Below are 21,313 nucleotides of genomic sequence, written 5' to 3' on the forward strand. Positions count from 1 at the left end.
TGGCTGTAATCCCAGCACTTTGGGAGGCCGAGGTGGGTGGATCACCTGAGGTCAGGAGTTCAAGACCAGTCTGGCCAACATGGTGAAATAGCGCCTCTACGAAAAATACCAAAATTAGCCGGGTGCGGTGGCACGTGCCTGTAATCCCAGCTACTCAAGAGGCTGAGGCAAGAGAATCGCTTGAACCTGGAAGGCTGAGGTTGCAGTGAGCCAAGATCATGCCATTGCACTCCAGCCTGGGCAACAGAGCAAGACTCCATCTCAAAAAAAAAAAAAAAAAAAAAAAGGATACAGGGAAATATAATTAAGTGTTCTGTAGCAAAGGGCTGAAGATTGTCCAAGTTTCCCAAGACCACGCGGACAGAATCCTGAAAAACATATTTGAAATGACTTTAACACTGTTGAGTCTCAGCCAATCTTTGTTTATATTTGTCACTGCTACTCACATACCCTATACAGTATCAAAACTGAACTATTTGCTGTTCCTTTAACACGTGTTCTGATTCTCCATTTCTTTTCTTTCTTTCTTTTTTCTTTTTGAGAGAGTCTTGTTTTGTGGGCTAGGCTGAAGTGCAGTTGCATGATCTCTGCTCACTGCAATCTCTGCCTCCTGGGCTCAAGTGATCTTCCCACCTCAGCCTCCCCAGTAACCGGGACTACAGGCGTGCATCACCATACCCGTCTAATTTTTTAATTTTTTGTAGAGATGTGGTTTCATCATGTTGTCCAGGATGGTCTTGAACTCCTGGGCTCAAGTGCTCTGCCCTCCTCGGTCTCCCAAAGTGCTGGGATTACAGGCGTGAGCCACTGCACCCAGCCCGCTTCTCCATTTCTATGCTTTTGCATAGAAAGGGAATTTCTCTTCCTGAAATGCCCTTTCCACCCATCAGCACTTGTCCAAATCTGACCTATCCTTTCAGGCATAGTTCAAAAGCCATCTCCTCCAGAAATCTTTCCCTGATTTACCAAGTTATAATTAACTGTTAGTATCAAACTTCACAGTAGTTAGCCTGGAGTCTTTACTACATTCCACATACAAATGTTTTATATTCCTTACCGGGAGATCTACTTGAAGTAGAATATACACCTGATTTATCTTAGTATCCCTTCTATGGTGTCTACCATCATGAATAATGCATAACAAGTCCTCACTAAATGTACATTGAATGAATGAATAATACTGGTATTAACTGATATATAGTATTTTGCTTTAAGTCAAACCTGTTTTTCACTCACTTTAAATTTTAATTGATTAGTCCCTAATTAAGCTATATGCTTATTAGTCTATACTAATTAATTTGGCATCATAAAGACTACTAAATTTCTATGGGGAAAAAAGTCTCAATTTCAGTCCCAGCCTTGTCATTTCACCCTTAAGCTTCAGTGTTCTCATGTTTGTGTTCAAAGAAGATAGAAACTGTGGCCAGCGCAGTGGCTCATGCCTGTTATCCCAGCACTCTGGGAGGCCAAGGCAGGTGGATTGCTTCAGCCCAGGAGTTCAAGACTGGCCTGGGCAACATGGCAATACTCCATCTCTACAAAATATACAAAAATGAGTTGGGTGTAGTGGCACATGCCAGTAGTCCCAGCTACTTGGGAGGCTGAGGTGGGAGGGTCACCTGAACCTCGGAGGTCGAGGCTGCAGTGAGCTATGATTGCGTCACTGCCCTCTAGCCTAGGCGACAGAGCGAAACCTTGTCTCAAAAAAAAAGAAATTGTGTCTTGTTTATCTTTGTATTCTCCATAGTAGCACAGTGTCTAGCTTGTAATTATACTGGCTAATATTTATTGAGTAATTACTACGGGAAGTGTTACTGTTTTTTGTTTTTTTGAGACAGAATCTCGTTGTGTCACCCAGGCTGGAGTGCAGTGGCACAATCTTGGCTCACTGCAACCTCCAGCTCCTGGGTTCAAGCAGTGCTATACCTCAACCTCCCAAGTAGCTAGGATTATAGGCACCCACTACCATGCCCAGCTAATTTTTTGTATTTTTAGTAGAGATGGGGTTTCGCCATGTTGCCCAGGCTGGTCTCAAATCCCTGAGCTCAGGCAATCCACCCACCTTGGCCTCCCAAAGTGCTAGGATTACAGGCATGAGCGACCATGCCCGGCCTTTTTTTTTTGTTTTTTTTGAGATGAAGTTTTGTTCTTGCCCAGGCTGGAGTCTGGAGTGCAATGGCTTGGTCTCCACTCACTGCAACCTCTGCCTCCCAGGTTCAAGTGATTCTCCTGCCTCAGCCTCCCGAGTAGCTGGGATTACAGGTGCCTGCCACCACACCTGGCTAACTTTTGTATTTTTGGTAGAGATGGGGTTTCACTATGTTGGCCAGGCCGGTCATGAACCCCTGACCTCAAGTGATCTGCCCACCTTGGCCTTCCAAAGTGCTGGGATTACAGGCGTGAGCCACCAAGCCTGGCTGTGTTTTTATACATATTAATTAATTTAACTCTCACAAAAACCCTGTGAGATAGGCAATTCTGTTATTCCCATTTTACAGACGGGGAAACAGACAAAGAGAGGTGAAAAAATGTAGTCTAGGTTACATAACTAGAACTAGCAGGCCCAAGACCTGAACCAAGGCAGCGGGGTTCCAGAGCTCCTAGTCTTAACCCCTAGGCTAGCCTGCTTCTCAGTAAATGTTTTCTTTTTTTTTTTTTTTTGAGACGGAGTCTCACTCTGTTGCCCAGGCTGGAGTGCAGTGGTGCGATCTCGGCTCACTGCAACCTCCGCCTCCCAGGTTCAAGCAATTCTCCTGCCTCAGCCTCCTGAGTAGCTTGGACTACAGGTATGTGCCACCACACCCAGCTAATTTTTGTATTTTTAGTAGAAATAGGGTTTCGCCATGTTGGCCAGTCTGGTCTTAAACTCCTGACCTCAGGTGATCCACCTGCCTCGGCCTCCCAAAGTGCTGGGATTAAAGGTGTCAGCCACAGCGCCTAGCCTCAGTAAGTGTTTTCTAAATGAAGAAAAGAGAATGATAACATCTGACCCCAAACTAGTGAGCATAACAGAAAGATATATATGCATATCAAATGCACCTTGGAAATATGACATATGTTGAATGTAAATACCCTCGAGCTACTAATTATTGAGCTGTGTGGCAGGCATTGCAGACATCTATTTCTAATCCTCAGTCTTGAAACAGGCCTTCTTTATTAACCTCATTTGACAGGTAAGGAAACAGACTCAGAGAGGGTAGGTACTTTGCCCAGAGTCAAACTGTGAATGGCAGAACACTTCCCATAGTAATTACTCAATAAATATTAGCTATTATAATTAGAAGCTAGACACTATCCTAGTATGGAGACTTCAAATCCAGGTTTGACCGGCTCTAAAGTCTGTGTTCCCTCCTCTCTGTTGTGCTTCTGTGAGCTTTTCACTGCTCAGGTTAACTGAAGCAAAGTGAAATAAAGCCTACTCTGCTCATAATTAAAATAGGTAGAACGGCCGGGCGCAGTGGCTCACACCTGTAATCCCAACACTTTGGGAGGCTGAGGCGGGTGGATCACAAGGTCAAGAGATCGAGACCATCCTGGCCAACACGATGAAACCCCGTCTCTACTAAAAATACAAAAATTAGCTGGGCGTGGTGGTGCACACCGGTAGTCCCAGCTACTTGGGAGGCTGAGGCAGGAGAATCGCTGGTACCCAGGAGATGGAGGTTACATTGAGCCAAAATCGTGCCACTGCACTCCAGCCTGGTGACAGAGCGAAACTCCGTCTCAAACAAAACAAAACAAAACAAAAACAGGTAGAACATTTTCTTGGTCCTATGTTAAAATAACTTATTCATAACGATATCCTTGAAGGTCCTGCAAGATCCTAATGTATCTTTTAACACTTAGCCAAAGAGGTACCTTCTTAAGGGTATGACTCAGTTTTGGTTTCACGAGTTTTGTGTTTAAGTGTATTTAATTGCTTTGAAATGTGGAGGCATATGTCTTAAGAAATCACAATAGTCATAAATCACTGAATTGTGAAGTCAGAAGAGGAAAAGCTAGTTTAGACCTCTCATTTTCCAAATGAGGCAATTAAGATCCAAGTTGATATATGATTTGCCAACAGTCACACAGCTAAGTGGTGGCTACGCCAGGACTGGAATCCAGGGCCAACCCCCAGGACCCTAACTCCTTGTCCATTGCTTCCACCAATTTGTAAAGTTGATCACCTGCTCAGTCTTCTTCTGTAGGAAAACCTAAAGCTAGAGGAACTGGGTAGAAAGGAATGAAAATGAAGTTGGAATAAGGCAATTGCAAATGTTTCCAATTAAAATGAAGACACAGCAGCCTTGTCTGTGTATTTACAGTCGAGTTTCCTGAACGTCAAGTACCAGGCAGTGGTTGGGATGGTGAGGTTTCCCAGAACCCTGGAAGGAGGCAGTCCTCTGGAATCTTTCTCTATGCCAGCTGCAACAAAAGAGAGCTGCCCAAGGCTGGAAACTCTGTTGAAAACAAAAAGCTCTCAGCCTCAAAGGTGCTGACACTTCAACTAGGAAAACTGAGCAAGAATACAGGTTTTAAATTCCCATGGAAAAACATAAAGTTCCTTTGCAAAAGAGATGTAGCAGGAAGAAGCCAAGTTACCGAGTGGAGGTTGTGACTCAGTATGTAGGAAATAATTAAAACCTGAATGTGGATGCATCCTTAGCTGAAAGAGTAACTTTTCCAGAAGTCGTATGCTTCTTTCCCTACCTCCAGCTCCTGGGTGATGACTTCCTTATTTTCTATCTCTTCTCCTCTAGAAGGTAAACAGACAAGAGACAAGTAAGACATGAAGGAAAGCTCTGGAGAGAGTAGACTCTACTAGGGCAAAAATAACACTTCCACTGAGCTAAAGAAACATAAGTAAAACTGTGTATGCTGACCCAGTGCTCATGGAGAAGAAGAGATCACCTAGGTAGTATGGTCTAAACATTGGCATAAAATGACTTCTCTCAACCTGCCAAGATCTGAAATTCCCACTGTGAAAGTTAATCATTTGTTAGAACAGTTGTACTTTAAGTGTGCTTTGGGGACCCTTTCAATGGGTCTTCAAGGGTAAAACTATTTTCATAATACTAAGGTATTATTTGCCTTTCTCACTGTGTTAATATTTGTAACCATGATTGCAAAAGCAATGGTGGGCAAAATTGCCAGTGCCTTAGCACAAATCTAGCCAGTTGCACTAGGCTGTACTATCAGTCAAAGTAATCTTTACTGCTGCATAGGAAAAAAAAAAATCCAGTTTCACTGAATATCCTTGAGGAAGCAGAAAAAAAAAAAGCAATCATTTTATAAAATCTCAATCTTCAACTACACGTCTCTTTAAATGTTATGTGATAAAACACGAAGTATGCACAAAGCACTTCTGCTGCATACCAAAATATGATAGTTATTTTAGGGAAACTCACTTGTGTGACTGTTTAAGCTGCAAACTGAACTGTCTGCTTTTCTTCATGGAATATTTTACTTGAATGATCAGCTAACAGACAAACTATGGTTGTTATTCATACTTGGAAGTTTGACAGACACTTTCTTAAAAATGAATAAAATAGGCATGTCAACTCAAGGAAAAGAACTGACAATACTTGTTGTCAACAGTAAATTTTGGGCTTTCAAGTGAAAATTTAAATTTTGGAAAATTTCCGTCCACCATTTTGAGTTTGACAGTTTCCAAATATGTCAACACTTTTAAGATTGTGGTGATATTAACAAATATTTTTTGATACTGTATAATGAAATGTATCAATATTTGGAGGATGTGCATAATTCAGTGAACCAAAATATTCCAAATGACCAATGAAACACATCATGTTACAAAATCATCCTAGGTCAGGCCGGGCACAGTGGCTCACACCTGTTAATCCTGGCGCTTTGGGAGGCCAGGCGGGTGGATCACCTGAGATCAGGAGTTCGAGACCAGCCTGGCCAACGTGGTGAAACCCCGTCTCTACTAAGAATACAAAAAAGGCCCGGTGCGGTGGCTTACGCCTGCAATCCCAGCACTTTGGGAGGCTGAGGCAGGTGGATCACCTGAGGTTGGGAGTTTGAAACTAGCCTGATCAACATGGAGAAACCCCATCTCTACTAAAAATAAAAAATTAGCTGGGCGTGGTGGTGCATGCCTGTAATCCTAGCTACTTGGGAGGCTGAGGCAGGAGAATTGCTTGAACCGGGAGGCAGAGGTTTTGGTGAGCTGAGATCGTGCCATTGCACTCCAGCCTGGGCAACAAGAGTGAAACTCCATCTCAAAAAAAAAAAATAAATAAATAAAAATAAAAATACAAAAAATTAGCTGGGTGTGGTGGCAGGCGCCTGTAATTCCAGCTACTTGGGAGGTTGCAGTAGGAGAATCACTTGAACCCGGGAGGTGGAGGTTGCAGTGAGCCAAGATCACACCATTGCACTCCAGCCTGGGTGACAAGAGTGAAACACGGTCTCAAAACAAAACAAAAACAAAAATCATCCTAGGTCAAACACCCATTCAAAGAACAACTAAGACCAGTGGATTTTAATGTAACAGAGTTCAAAAAGTTCATGACATAATTTCAGATTCCACATTGCAACTAATCTTAAAAATAACTACCATTAATTAAAAAAAAACCCAAACTACAATTTGTCCAGTTTTGTCGTAGGGTCAAAGAATATCCACAATGATCTGAGAGGACTACTAATATAGTCCTACCTTTCCAAACTACAAATATATATAAGCTTTTTTTTTTTTTTTTTTTTGAGACGTTGTTTCACTCTTGTTGCCCAGGCTGGAGTGTGATTTCGGCTCACTGCAACCTCCGCCTCCCGGGTTCAAGCGATTCTCCTACCTCAGCCTCCCAAGTAGCTGGGATTACATGCACCCACCGCCACGCCTCGCTAATTTTTGTATTTTTAGTAGAGATGGGGTTTCACCATGTTGGCCAGACTGGTCTCAAACTCCTCAGATGATCCGCCTGCCTCGGCCTACCAATGTGCTGGGATTACAGGTGTGAGCCACTGTGCCTGGCCAAATTTTTGCTTTAATTTTTATGACAAATATTGACAGATTAATCAAAAGCTCTTTGGGGTCCTTAATAATTTTAAAGAGTGCAAGTTGGGTGCGGGTGGCTCATGCCTGGAATTCCAACACTTTGGAAAGCTAAAGAGGGAGGATCCCTTGGGCCCAGGAGTTTGAGACCAGCCTGAGCAACATAGTGAGACTTCATTCCTACAAAAAATAATTTTAAAATTAGCCTGGTGTGGTGGCACTATGCCTGTAGTCCTAGCTTCTGTGGAGGCGGAGGTAGGAGGATCCCTTGAGCCCAGCAGGTCAAGGCTGCAGTGATCACACTACTACATGTGAAACCCTGTCTTGGGAGAAAAAAAAAAAAAAAAGAAAGAAAAATTGCAAGGGAGTTGAGATGAAAAATATATATACTTTTGAGACGGAGTCTCACTCTGTGGCCCAGGCTGGAGTACAGTGGCACAATCTCAGCTCACTGCAACCTCCATCTCCCAGGTTCAAGCAATTCTCCTGCCTCAGCCTCCCACCACCATGCCTGGCTAATTTTTGTATTTTTAGTAGAGACAGGGTTTCACCATGTTGGCCAGGCTGGTCTTGAACTCCTGACCTCAAGTGATCCATCCACCTCCGCCTCCCAAAGTGCTGGGATTATAGGTGTGAGCCACTATGCCCATCCCTGAGATGTAAAATTTTGAGAAACACTGCTTCAAAGATATGTTGTCCTAGGCTGGGTGTGGTGCCTCACACCTATAATCCCAACACTTGGGGAGACAGAGGTGAGAGGATTGCTTGAGGCCAGGGGTTTGAGACTAGCTTGGAAAACATAGCGAGATCTGCTTCTTTAAAAAAAAAAAAAAGTTGTCTCTAATTTAGAAACTCATATGAATAATATATATACTGAATATAAAATTCCTGGGACAGAGCCCTGCAAGATGCTACTTTACCAGTCTCCTGAACTGGATGAAGGTAAAGAAGAGGTGACCTGTGGGAATGCAGTAGCACTAACTGGTGTTTGCACAGGCTACCCTCCTACCTTTGAAATTACCTGATACTCTTCCCATATCTGATTTTGAATTTATACACATTGGGTCCTGCATGAAGAAACCTCGTCTCTGGAAACGGGTAGGTAAAGGGTTTTAAACTCATTGCCCCCAAACGATAGCCTAAATAAAATAGAAATATTAGAGAATTACTAAAAAGCTAACGATTGTTCCTTATTTACAGGAAAGGGAACCTGCCCAATCTGTAACATCTCTTCATGAGTAAAATGTCCAGCACTGAGCACTACTGCCTATGTACCAGGATCATCACTTGTAGCATTCTCCTACCTGCATGGGGAAAATACAGTGTGTTGGGATAAGCTTGAACCTGAGAGGCGGAGCTTGCAGTGAGCTGAGATTGCGCCAGCTGGGCGAGGGGGGGGGGGGGGGGGGGGGGGGGGGGGGGGGGGGGGGGGGGGGGGGGGGGGGGGGGGGGGGGGGGGGGGGGGGGGGGGGAGTGAGCGAGATGCGCCACTGCACTCCAGCCTGGGGACAGAGCGAGACTCCGTCTAAAAAAAAAAAAAAAAAAAAAAAAAAAAAAAAAAAAAGAAGACTAATGATACTAGTTATCTGCCCTGATGACTCAGAGTCTTTGTCAGAATTAAATGTTTCTCCCAAGTATCTCTTGAATCTGTTCTTCTCTCCCATCCCCACTTTCACTGGAATCTCAGTGGATACAGAGAGGGTGCAAGTTAAATAATGACACAATCCAAAGGATACACCAATTACAAGCCAATTAGGAGGACGTTTGGTATCAATTTTAGATGAAATTAAGGTATTACTACAACTTTCTGCCACAACCAATGTAGCAAATAAGGATGTACACTAATGTTTTTGAGTGGCACCAAGGAATGGCTTATTTTCCAGATCTATCAATTACTCTTCCTTTCCCCCACTTGTGAGTCTTCCCTGTGTTCCAAGAGTGCCTACTATACCCCTAGCACTTACTGTTTTATTTCTCCTGTTCTAGAATCTCTGTCCACTTAAGGTCATCTCTGTGGGAAGTTAAGGGGAGAGATGGAAAAAATAAAAATAAATAATTAGAGGAGATCCAGAGTTCCTAAGGATCAAAACTAGTTATATACATCAGTACAAGTATACAAATATACATGGTATTGGTTTCAGAGGCAGCTGAGATGGAGTCGACAGAACAGGCCCAAAATAAGGAGACTCTGAGTTTGAACCTCAGTCCAATGTCCTTAATTTCTCTGAGCCTTGGTTTTCTTACTTACACAATAACAATTCTCAATAACAACTTTTGCCATGCCCTATTCTAAGTTTAATCTCACTTAATCCTCACAACAAGCCTATAAGTCTAAATTTGATAGGTCAGGAAACTGAGGCACTGAGGAATGAAGTAAACTGCCCATAGCTATGAATGTTGGAATTTGAATTTAAACTAAGGCAATACAGATGCAGAATTGATATTCTTAACCACTCTGCCAGTCTGCTTCCTGGGGTTATAAGGAAGAAAAAACAAGATAATAAACATAAAATCACTTTTTAAGCAGTAAAATATCATATACACATAAAGGACTATTTTCATTATGCTTTTCTCCACATTATTCTGATGCCATTTCTACTCAGCAGGGAAAACTCTTCTATGGTAGAAACTCTTCTATGGTAGAGTCACAAGTTCTACGTGCCCAAAGAATGGAATTTCCCACAATTTCCAAAGTTCAAGTCTGGGGCTGCCAGTAAAGAGATACCCCAGTGTCTGATCTTGGCTGCTTGGGATTAGAATGACATGAGACTGGAGCCAGAGTCCATGAGACTATTTAGACTAGAATTGCAGTCAAAATGAAAAGAAATAATTGTGCCAACTGCAAAGTCCCCAGAGGGGAAATACTGATCATATCCTGAGAAAAAACTTACTGATGCCCCACACCAAAGGCATGGCAGGAACCCAGGCTAGTTTTGATGTTTTAGTGCCAGATGACTCTTCTCAGTAGGTGGTGAGCCCACCTGGTGAGACTTACATTGCTGCCACAGAAATTTAACTCTTAATTCTTACAAGGATTCTTTTTTTGTTTTTGTGGTGTTTTTTTTTTGAGACAGGGTCTCACTCTGTCACCCAGTCTGGAGTGAAGTGGCATGATCTCGGCTCACTGCAACTTCTGCCTCCCAGGTTCAAGTGATCCTCCTGCCTCAGCCTCCCGAGTAGCAGGGACTACAGGCATACGCCACCACGCCCAGCTAATTTTTGTATTTTTAGTAGAGACAGGCTTCACCATGTTGGCCAGACTGGTCTTGAAGTCCTGACCTCAGGTGATCTGCCTGCTTCGGCCTCTCAAAGTGCTGGGATTACAGGCATGAGCCATTGCGCCCGGCAATTTTTTTTTTTTTTTTGAGACAGAGTCTTGCTCTGTCTCCCAGGCTGGAGTGCAGTGGCGTGATCTCTGCTCACTGCAAGCTCTGCCTCCCAGGTTCATGCCATTCTCCTGCCTCAGCCTCCAGAGTAGCTGGGACTACAGGCGCCCGCCACCACACCCAGCTAATTTTTTTGTATTTTTAGTAGAGACGGGGTTTCACCGTGTTAGCCAGGATGGTCTCGATCTCCAGGCCTCGTGATCCACCCGCCTCGGCCTCTCAAAGTGCTGAGATTACAGCGTGAGCCACTGCGCCTGGCTTTTTTTTTCAAGAGACAGGGTCTTGCTCTGCCATCCAGGCTGGAGTACAGTGGTATACTCATGGCTCACTGCAGCATCAAACTCCTAGGCTCACGGGATCCTCCCACCTTAGCCTCCAGACTAGCTAGGACTACAGATGCACACCACCATGCCCGGCTAATTTTTAAAATTTTTGGAGACAGGGTCTCACTATGTTGCCCAGGCTGGTCTCGAACTCCTGGCCTCAAGTGATCCTCCTGCCTCGGCCTCCTAAAGTGCTGGATTATAGGCATGAGCCACTGCCATCTGGCCAGGGGATTCTACTAGGATGCAATAACTTGCCTCCCGCCCCACCCCCAACAGAGGGATGGGGCATCAGAGCAAAGGAAATGAAGGACATTTGCTGGAAATGACGGTCCAAAGAGGAAATTTCATGTGCTGTACCACAGCTGGCTGTCTGAAAGAAGGAAAAACAGCCCTTTTCTAGCTAGGGCCTGTTCCTGTTAATTGCTGGCTGCCCAATTCAGAAACAAACACCATACACTAATTACCTCATTTGAAAATAAAGATTAGACAGTGTATCCAAACAACCACATAGGAGTAATGGTTCAAATATTTCACAGGGTTATTTTCCAACATTGAGTACTGTGGCCATGGTGATATTATGTCCCAGTAACTATTATTAAGTTGATGAGATCTTGCATATGAAGGGTCAGACTCTCCACGCATTTTTAGATGACCACAAATCATGGCTTTAAAACAAAGGAAGAAAACTTACAGGCAGTATGGGATAGTGCAAAAGACGTAAGATTTGGAATTGGAGGACCAAGGCTTGAGTCCTGCTTCTGCTTCTATTAGTCATTAGTCCCTGAGCAAGTCACTTAACTTCTTCATTTCCTAGTTTCTATGTCTACAAACGGGGATTCCAACGACCCCTGGAATGTGGGAATTAAACGAGATAATGCTGTAAGTAGCTACTTTGTAAATTCCAGAGTATTATATAAACATTAGCCCTTATGATAGATTTGAAGAGTTTCTCCCTAAATGCTTCACTAGAAAAGCAAATTCAAAGCCGGGCACGGTAGCTCATGCCTGTAATCTCAGCACTTTAGGAGGCCAAGGTGGGCAGATCACCCGAGGTCAGGAGTTTGAGACCAGTCTGGCCAATGTGGCGAAACCCCACCTCTACTAAAAATACAAAAATTAGCCGGGCGTGGTGGGGGGCACCTGCAATCCCAGCTACTCGGGAGGCTAAAGCACAAAAATTGCTTGAACCTAGGTTGTGGAGGTTGCAGTGAGCCAAGATCGTGCCACTGCACTCCAGCATGGGGGATAGAGCGAGACTCAAAAAAACAAAAAACAAAAAAGCAAATTCAAGAGAGCAGTACTTTCCAGGAAATCAATTCTTGAGACAGAGAGCACACATGTGCAAAACTGATTAGCTTTAATCTCAATGCAAAATCTGAAAAATTCCAACCAAGAACTTTTCCTTGAAAATACCCAAGAATTAGATGTAAATGACACATAGGGACTGATGTTTGAAGGAAAATTATTTTTCAAGATTTTGGTAATTTGCTTCACATAAACATCTGGGTCAGTACATAGAACCTGAAGCAGGGCCAAATGCTATATGAGGATAATAATATTGACTACTGAGGCAAAAGGAGCTTATGATTTAGCACTCTGCTACTAAATATGTCTGGTGACAGTTGATAAAGTCTTTCACAGTGTTGAGAAATAAAAGAGCTTCCATAAGCACTTATTCAAAATACAGTGACTGGGCTGGGCGCAGTGGCTCACGCCTGTAATCTCAGCACTTTGGGAGGCTGCAGCGGGTGGATCACCTGAGGTCGGGTGTTTGAGACCAGGCTGGCCAACATGATGAAACCCCGTCTTTACTAAAAACACAAAACTTAGCCGGGCATGGTGGTGGGCGCCTGTAATCCCAGCTACTTGGGAGACTGAGGCAAAAGAATCGCTTGAACCTGGGGAGGTGGAAGCTGTGATGAACCAAGATTGTGCCACTGCACTCCAGCCTGGGCAACAGAGCAAGACCCCATCTCAAGACCATTAATGAGTGTAGGTAACAAAATATAATATGAAAATCTGATGCTATGAATCCAACACCCATGTTTTAGAAATGAGATTGAGGACAGATGACTAGCTGCTCCTTCCACATTTTTTCTGAGATGGAGTCTCACTCTGTTGCCCAAGCTGGAGTGCAGTAGCATGATCTCAGCTCACTGCAACCTCTGCCTCCCAGGTTCAAGTGATTCTCCTGTCTCAGCCTCCCACGTAGCTGGGATTACAGGCATGTGCCAACACACCTAAGTTTTGTATTTTTTTTTAGTAGAGACAGGGTTTCACCATGCTGGCCAGCCTGGTCTTGAACTCCGGACCTCAGGTGATCTACCTGCCTCGGCCTCCCAAAGTGCTGGGATTACAGGTGTAAGCCACTGCGCCCAGCCTCCTTCCACTTTCAAAAGTCCTTGGCTGGTCTCAGAGGTCTGTCCACCTTTGCTGAAGTAGATTCAGTCTGTATGTCCAACTAGAGACTCATGAACGCCTATATCTGGAAACGCCTTCCATTTTGGTGGGGATGACAGGGAAGTGACTTCTCCAAAGAAGGAAATGACTTCCACAAAGTTACATAATCCAGGATTAGCCCCTCAAGATTGTTGACTTCTTTGGCACACACGTTTTTCATTACAACATATCATTCGGTCAGTCATTTTACCAAACTGTAACCCTGGTCACGCTCACCACTCTGCGTGACAAAGGCAATTAATTATGGATACAAAGACATCAAAGCAAAATTTAATTTTTTTTTTTGAGACAGTCTCGCTCTGTCACCCATGCTGCAGTATGATGTCAGCTCACTGTAACCTCTGCCTCCGAGGTTCAAGCAATTCTCATGCCTCGGCGTCTCAAGTAGCTTGTACTACAGGCGCCCACTACCACACCTGGCTAATTTTTGTATTTTCTGTAGATATGGGGTTTCACTCTGCTGCCTGGCTGGTCTCGAACTCCTGAGCTCAAGAGATCCACCCACTTTGGCCTCCCAAAGTGCTGGCATTACAGGTGTGAGCCACTGCACCTGGCCTAATGTAAGCTTTTTGATTAAAAGTTCTTAGAATTGTAATTTTGGACATAAAGGGTTACATCCACATTTGTTTATCATAAAGCTCTATTATCTATTCTCAGTTTTCTCACCTTGCACGGTGATTAGGATGATTAGTGAAATAATGCATGTATAATTGTTTTTTCTAGTACTTAGTACACAGATTACTGGATAAAGTCTTTTTTATAAGTGTTAAAATATGGAACAGGAAGAGACTAATGACATAAGACTACCCAGAATACTTTCATGTTTATTGACGTCATTCTGTTTTCTCATAGGTTTCTTCCTACCCTTTCTGGTAAGATGCAACCTTTAAAATGCCATTTGTGCAGGAATGGATTTGCCCTTAGAACTGTGGCAGACTTAATTTTGTTTTGTTTGGTGGGAGTAGGGGGAATAACTAAACCTTGTTTGGGGGTAGGGGGGATAACTAAACCTAACAGAGAATTAGGAAGCTGTTCTGAAGTGAGATGAAAAGGCCTCAGTGGGTAACTCAATAAACCAGAAAGGAGCCTAAATTAACCTCTTAACTTAGTTTCTCTGTTACTCTTTGCACTTAAGTTACTCTTAAGTTACTCTTTGCACAAAAATGCATCTTCCCTTTTCACCTTAACCATTCTAACAGCTAACGAAAAACTACCTTTGGCCAGTAAGTCCAGGATGTGCTCCTTATTCTGGAAATGCAATAGTGTCTCACCTCACCAACCTGTCCAGTAGTTGTGGCTTGTTACATGAAGATTAACCTGTCCATTAAAATTCACATCATGCGGCCGGGCACAGTGGCTCACGCCTGTAATCCCAGCACTTTGGGAGGCTGAGGCAGGCAGATCACGAGGTCAGGAGTTCAAGACCATCCTGGTTAACATGGTGAAACCCCGTCTCTACTAAAAATACAAAAAATTAGCCACGCGTGGTGGCAGGCGTCTGTAGTCCCAGCTACTCAGGAGGGTGAGGCAGGAGAATGGCGTGAACCCAGGAGGCAGAGCCTGCAGTGAGCCGAGACTACGCCACTGCACTCCAGCCTGGGCAACAGAGCGAGACTCGGTCTCAAAAAAAAAAAAAAAAAAAAAAGAATTCACATCATGCTGAATTCACTGCAGCACTCTAAATATCCTACCAACCGCAGGAACCCAAAAAGCACTTGGATGTAAAACTGCAGGCAAGGACGGCCATTTTATTTTTTTGGTTACACCATTGGGTGAGCTGCCCAGAAGCAGTACATGTAAGGAAGATTAAAAATGAAAAAAAAAAAAAGCAGCAACAGTAGTTTCAGAAGGGCAAATGATGGAGAGAATATCCTTAGCTGGAAACAAAGAAAGCAACTTTAACAATTGATACAGCCAGGCACAGTGGATCACCCCTGTAATCTTAGCACTCTGGGAGGCCAAGGCAGGAGGATCACCTGAGATCAGGAGTTCAGGACCAGCCTGGCCAACATGGTGAAACCCTGTCTCTACTAAAAATACAAAAATTAGCCGGGCATTGTGGTGGAAGCCTGTAGTCCCAGCTACTTGGGAGGCTGAGGTAGGAGAATTGCTTGAACCCAGGAGGCGGAGGTTGCAGTGAGCCAAGATTCTGCCACAGCAATCCGGCCTGGGTGACACAGAGTGAGACTCCATCTCAAAAAAAGAAAAAGAAAGAAAAAAGAAAATGACTTTTTATATAAAGAGGGCAAATTTTACTAACCTTAGTCCGATTCTGGTGAGATATTGAGGAGATAAGAATTGTACTCATGGCCAGGTGTGCAGCGGCTCACGCCTTGTAATCCCAGCACTCTGGGAGGCCAAGGCAGGCAGATCACTTGAGGTCAGGAGTTTGAGACCAGCCTGACCAACATGGTGAAACCCAGTCCCTACTAAAAATACAAAAACTAGCCGGGAATGGTGGCTAGTGCCTGTAATCCCAGCTACTCAGGGGGCTGAGGCAGGAGAATCACTTGACCCCGGGAGATGGAGGCTGTAGTGAGCTGAGATCACACCATTGCACTCCAGCCTGAGCGACAGAATGACTGTCTCAAAAAAAAAAAAAAAAAAAGAAAGGTACTTGCTAGGTTTATAGAAAGATATACTTGGCCAGGTGTTGTGGCTCATGCCTATAATCCCACTTTCAGAGGCTGAGGCAGGACTACTTGAGCCCAGGAGTTCGAGACCAGCCTGGGCAACACAGTGAGCCCTCGTCTGTATCACATAAAAAAAAGAAAAAGGCCAGGTGCTGTGGCTCATACCTGTAATCCCAGCACTTTGGGAGGCTGAGTCGGGCAGATCACTTGAGGTCAGGAGTTCGAGATGAACCTGGCCAACATGGTGAAAGCCCGCCTCTACTAGAATATAAAAATTAACCGGGCGTGGTGGTGGCACCTGTAATCCCAGCTACTCTGGAGGCTGAGGCAGGAGAATCACTTGAACTCAGGAGGCAGAGGGTGCAATGAGCTGAGATCATACCATTGCACTCCAGCCTGGGCAACAAGAGTGAAACTCTGTCTCAAACAAAAAAAAAAAAAAGAAAAAGAAAAAAGAAAAACAAAAAAGAAAAAGGAAAAGAAAAAGAAACTAAGTGCTGGTTTCCCTGTAACATGTCAGGGAAGCCCACTCTAAGTAAGTGACTAATTTCTAAAGGAAAAATATGAGCTAGTGAGGCACAAATGGAGAGTGAATGGCGGGTCTGGGGTGGTTAGAGGAAATAGCAGGTACAAGAGTACTCAGTTGAGAAAAAGCATGGCACTTTCAAAAGAGAGAAGTACAGTAACCCGAACACAGTGGGCAAGAAAGACAATGCTACAAGGTGAGACTATACAGATAACTGAGTCAGTCAGCACATATCTGAGACCCTACAGTGCATCAGGCACTGTTCTGGGCACTAATTTGGTAAGTAACAAGAGAGACAAGATCCCTCGTCTTTAAGGGCTTACATTTCAGGAGGTGTGGAGAGCAACATTCAACATATAAATAAATAAATATAAATTGAGGTACTCTAAATAGCATGAAGAAAATAATATGTGGTTTTATTTAGGATGACTAGAAGGCTGCTTTAGCTAGTATGGCCAGTGATGGCCTTTCAGAAGAAACACAACTGACTTGAGGCCTTCATGGAAAGGAGCAACGATCATGGGGAAAAGCATTCCAAGCAGAAAAATCAGCAAGCACAGATGTCTGTGATGAGTTTAATGGACAGAAAGGTCAGTGTGGCTAGAACATTGAGAATGAAGACAGAGAGGAGGGAGATGAAGATGGAGTGTTAGGCAGGGACCAGATCGTGTAAGGCTTGTAGGCCATTGTTAAAAGTCCAGATTTTATGCTAAGGATTTTATAAAGGGGAGATAAATGATTTGATATATGCTTTATAAATATCTAAATATCTATTTTATTTTAGAGACAGGATTTCTCTCTGGCGCCCAGGCTGAAGTATAGCGACACAATCACAGCTCAGTGCAGCCTCAACCTCCCAGGCTCAAGCAATCCTCCCACCTCAGCCTCCCAAGTAGCTGGGACTACAGGTGCCCACCACTATACCCAGATAATTTTTGGAGATGGGGTTTCACTATGTTGCCCACGCTGGTCTCGAACTCCTGAGCTCAAGTGATCTGCCCATCTCGGCTTCCCTAAATGCTGGGATTACAAGCATGAGCCACCAGGCCAGGCGTGGTGGCTCACGCCTGTAATCCCAGCACTTTCGGAGGCCGAGGCGGGTGGATCACAAGGTCAGGAGATCAAGACCATCCCGTGAATGGTGAAACCCCATCTCTACTAAAAATACAAAAAATTAGCTGGGCGTGGTGGTGGGCGCCTGTAGTCCCAACTACTCAGGTGGCTGAGGTGGGAGAATGGCATGAACCCAGGAGGCGGAGCTCGCAGTGAGCCGAGATTGCACCACTGCACTCTAGCCTGGGCCACAGAGCGAGACTCCGTCTCAAAAAAAAAAAAAAAAAAAGCATGAGCCACCAAGCTTGGTCCAAAATATCTAAATATCTGGTGACTGAAAGGAAGGTGAACTGTAAGGGGACAGGAGGAGAAGAAGGGAGACCAGTTAAGAAGCTTCTATACTTGTCCAGGAGAAAGATGCTGCTGATTTGGACTTGGGATTTTAGAAATTAATAAATAGTTAGATTTGAGATATACTTTAACTAATGGACTAGATGTGGGAATCAAGGATGGCTCTCAGATTTTTTGCCTTTGCAATTAGGTAGACAATGGTACATACTCTACTGAGATGGGGAGTAATTCTAGGGAAAGAGATTTGGGGTGGGAGGAAGCAGGGAAAATTAGTAGTTGTGTTTCAACTCTAAGAGGCCTATGAGACATCCAAGTGGATATACCGAGGAGGCAGTCTCCTAGTGTGTAAGGGACAGAAATCAGGACGGAAATATACATTTGAGTCACCAGTGTTTAGATGGTATGTGAAACTACTGGAATAGATGATGAGATCATCCAGGGAGAAATTATAGAGAAGGGATGAGGGCCTTCCTTATAAGCCAGGTTACGGATTGTGGAATCTATTGTCAGAGCAATCAGAAGGCACTGAAGGGTATAATAAAAAAACGACATGACCAGATCACTGTGACTCAAAAAAAAAAAAAAAAAAAAAAAAAAATCCCTCCTGGCTGCAATGTGGGTAACAACCCGGAACAAGAACAGATGAAAGGAGACCAGCTAGGTGCCTCCTACAGCTCAAGGCAGAAGCTGATAATAGCCTGGTCTACAGCGATAAAAGTGAAGACGAGGAAAGGTGGACTGATTTGGAAGATGCTACTCGGGAAGCTGAGGCAGGCAAGACTCCGTCTTTTTTTTTTTTTTTTTTTTAGACGGAGTCTTGCTCTGTTGCCCAGGCTGGAGCGCAGCGGTGCGATCTTGGCTCACTGCAACCTCTGCCTCCCGGGTTCGAGTGATTCTCCTGCCTCAGTAATGACTTGGTGACTTGATAAGGTGAGGGAGAGCGATGACTCCTGGTTGCTTGAGTAACTAACTAAAGAGGTAAAAGCAACATTTTCTGAAAACAGGAGCCTTGGAAAGTAAATTTTTGAGGGCAAGATGTTGAGTCTGTATCTGGAGATGCTCAAGTTTGAGATGCCAATGAGATAGCCAAACAGAGATTCTAGATAAGACTGCTGGAAACTGGCTTCCTACCTGCAGATGCATACATGAAGGAACTAGAGTTCAAAAAAGGAAAGGATGGGCCAGGCGCAGTGACTCTCGCCTGTAATCCCAGCACTTTGGGAGGACAAAGTGGGTGGATCACCTGAGGTCAGAAGTTCGAGTCCAGCTGGGCCAACATAGTGAAACCCCATCTCTACTAAAAATACAAAAATTAGCCGGTTGTGGTGGCAGACATCTGTAATCCCAGCTACTTGAGAGGCTGAGGCAGGAGAATGGCTTGAACCCAGGAGGCAGAGGTTGCAGTGAGCACAAATCTCACCATTGCACTCCAGCCTGGGCGACAAGGGCAAGACACCGTCTTTTTTTTTTTTTTTTTTTGAGACGGAGTCTTGTTCTGTTGCCCAGGCTGGAGTGCAATGGTGCAATCCTGGCTCACTGCAACCTCCACCTCCTAGGTTCAAGTGATTCTCCTGCCTCAGCCTCCTGAGTAGCTGGGACTACAGGGGCCCGCCACCACACCCGGCTAATCTTTGTATTTTCAGTAGAGACGAGGTTTCACCATGTTGGCCAGGATAATCTCCATCTCCTGACCTTGTGATCCACCTGCCTCAGCCTCCCAAAGTGCTGGGATTACAGGCATGAGCCACCGTGCCCGGCCGACACTGTCATAAAAAAAAAAGAAGAAGAAAAAGAAAAGGATGTTCAGCAAAGTATACCTGCTGGCATCTTTCTGCCCACTTGCCCAGATGCCAAGATTCAATCAAGGCTCTGGGGAGCGGCACAGAGATCTCAGTGCCATGACTCATATTTACTTGCAAGGTGCAATCAGGCATTTGAAAGCCAGAAACTCATTCAAATCAAGACATGATGTGACAGGAAATGTTTCAATGGAAAAAATCTTGTTTTCATGGCAACTGCTAGGCCGGGGTTGAAGGGTGGGTATAGACCAGAGGAGCCCTTTAGTTCCTGGGGAAAGTTTGTGGTAAGAAGGTGGGGTGTGGCCGGGCAAAGTGGCTCACGCCTGTAATCCCAGCACTTTGGGATGCCGAGGCAGGTGGATCACCTGAGGTCAGGAGTTCGAGACCAGTCTGGCCAACGTGGTGAAACTGTCTCTACTAAAAACGCCAAAATTAGCCGGGTGTGATGGCGGGCACCTGTAACCCCAGCACTTTGGGAGGCAGAGGTGGGTGGATCACTTGCGGTCAGGAGTTCAAGACCAGCCTGGCCAAGATGGTGAAACCCCATCTCGACCAAAAATACAAAAATTAACCAGGCGTGGCAGCGCATGCCTGTAATCCCAGCTACTCAGGAGGCTGAGGCAGGAGAATCGCTTGAACCCAGGAGGCGGAGGTTGCAGTGAGTCAACATCGCCCCACTGAACTCCAGCCTGGGCGACAGAGCCAGACTCCGTCTCAAAAAAAATAAAAAATAAAAAAGAGGGAGGGAGTTGCGGGGGGGGCGGGGGGGGGAGGAGGAGGAGGAGGGAGAGGCGCCGGGTGTGGAGTGGGGAAAGGGCAGTCTCTGGAGTCGTCGGACGACAGCAGGGATCCCGTACTCTGTGCCGGTCACTCGCCCGATGGAGGGGACACAGGCCTGGAGCCCCCCGGTCTCCCTCGCACGCTCCCGACTCCGCGCTCCAGTCCCGCGGCCTCCCTGTGGGAGACCTGCAGTGGCACGGCCTGCACCCTGGGCGAGCTTGCTGGGTGTCCCGGGAGCCCGGCGCTGAGAAAGGGACCTCAGGGGGCAGGGGGGACTGCACTTCGGGGGCGGTGGGTGGGGCCCGGCCCGGAAACTTCCCTCAGAAGTAAACAGAAACGCAAAGACAACTTCCCGAGGGCCCGGGGCCGTCGTGTGCCGTTACCTCAGCCCCAGGTGGTTCCCAGGCTATGTCTCACACACTGACTAGGGGTCCTTCGGCCTCAGAAAAGTGGCACCGGACGTAATACCCACTAAGAAGTGCTCTCTGAAAAGGGCGGGCGCCAACCTCGAACGAAGTCGTTTTGAGGGACGGGCTCGCCCGCTCCTGAGCGACTTCGGGGCTCGTGCCGCGCACCCGTGAGGCCTTCTGCGCACGCGCAAGTGCGCTTCCCACCGCCCCTTTGGGCGCAGCTCCAAGGCCTGGCCGCGGTCTGCGCGTGCGCATTTCACTGTCTACGCCGGGAGGACGCGCGCAGCCCCACCCACCGGACGCCTTGGCGCCTTCAGGTCCCTCCTGGATTTACCAGCCCATTGTTTATTTCGCGCCTGCTTTCGCGTGGTGTGGTCGGGAACTAGCGACTGCAGAGTCCTTACTGTGTGCTAGGCGTTATGCAGGGTACCTTCCTTTATTCCTCGGCGACATACTCTGCCGCAGGCATTAATGTCCCAAATTTAGGATCGCTTGAGCTCAGGAGGCCGAGGCTGCAGTGAGCCGAGATCGCGCCACTGCACTCCAGCCTGGGCAACAAGAGCAAAACTCCCTCTCAAAAAAGAAGAAA

General features: G+C 45.5%; 1 protein-coding gene across 5 annotated transcripts in view; it reads right to left on the reverse strand.

Moving 5' to 3' along the window:
* The window catches only part of MAJIN (membrane anchored junction protein), a 32,968-nt gene extending 12,049 nt beyond the window's left edge, over positions 1 to 20,919 (reverse strand). For 2 of the 5 annotated variants that reach the window (XM_030811151.1, XM_030811150.1), the window contains exons 1-3: positions 8,022 to 8,122; positions 4,693 to 4,738; positions 293 to 368 (exon numbers count right to left, since the gene is read on the reverse strand). In XM_030811151.1, the coding sequence (XP_030667011.1) occupies positions 293 to 368; positions 4,693 to 4,738; positions 8,022 to 8,122 (223 nt within the window). Of the gene's footprint in view, positions 1 to 292; positions 369 to 3,971; positions 4,739 to 8,021; positions 8,140 to 8,964; positions 9,012 to 20,697 lie in introns of those variants that run through there. The other 3 variants (XM_003274173.4, XM_030811152.1, XM_012499263.1) reach the window with 3 other exon arrangements.
* Between the last annotated feature and the right edge of the window lie 394 nt (positions 20,920 to 21,313).

The sequence above is a fragment of the Nomascus leucogenys genome, chromosome 4, assembly GCF_006542625.1.
Source record: "Nomascus leucogenys isolate Asia chromosome 4, Asia_NLE_v1, whole genome shotgun sequence".
In the NCBI taxonomy this organism is placed as follows: domain Eukaryota; kingdom Metazoa; phylum Chordata; class Mammalia; order Primates; family Hylobatidae; genus Nomascus; species Nomascus leucogenys.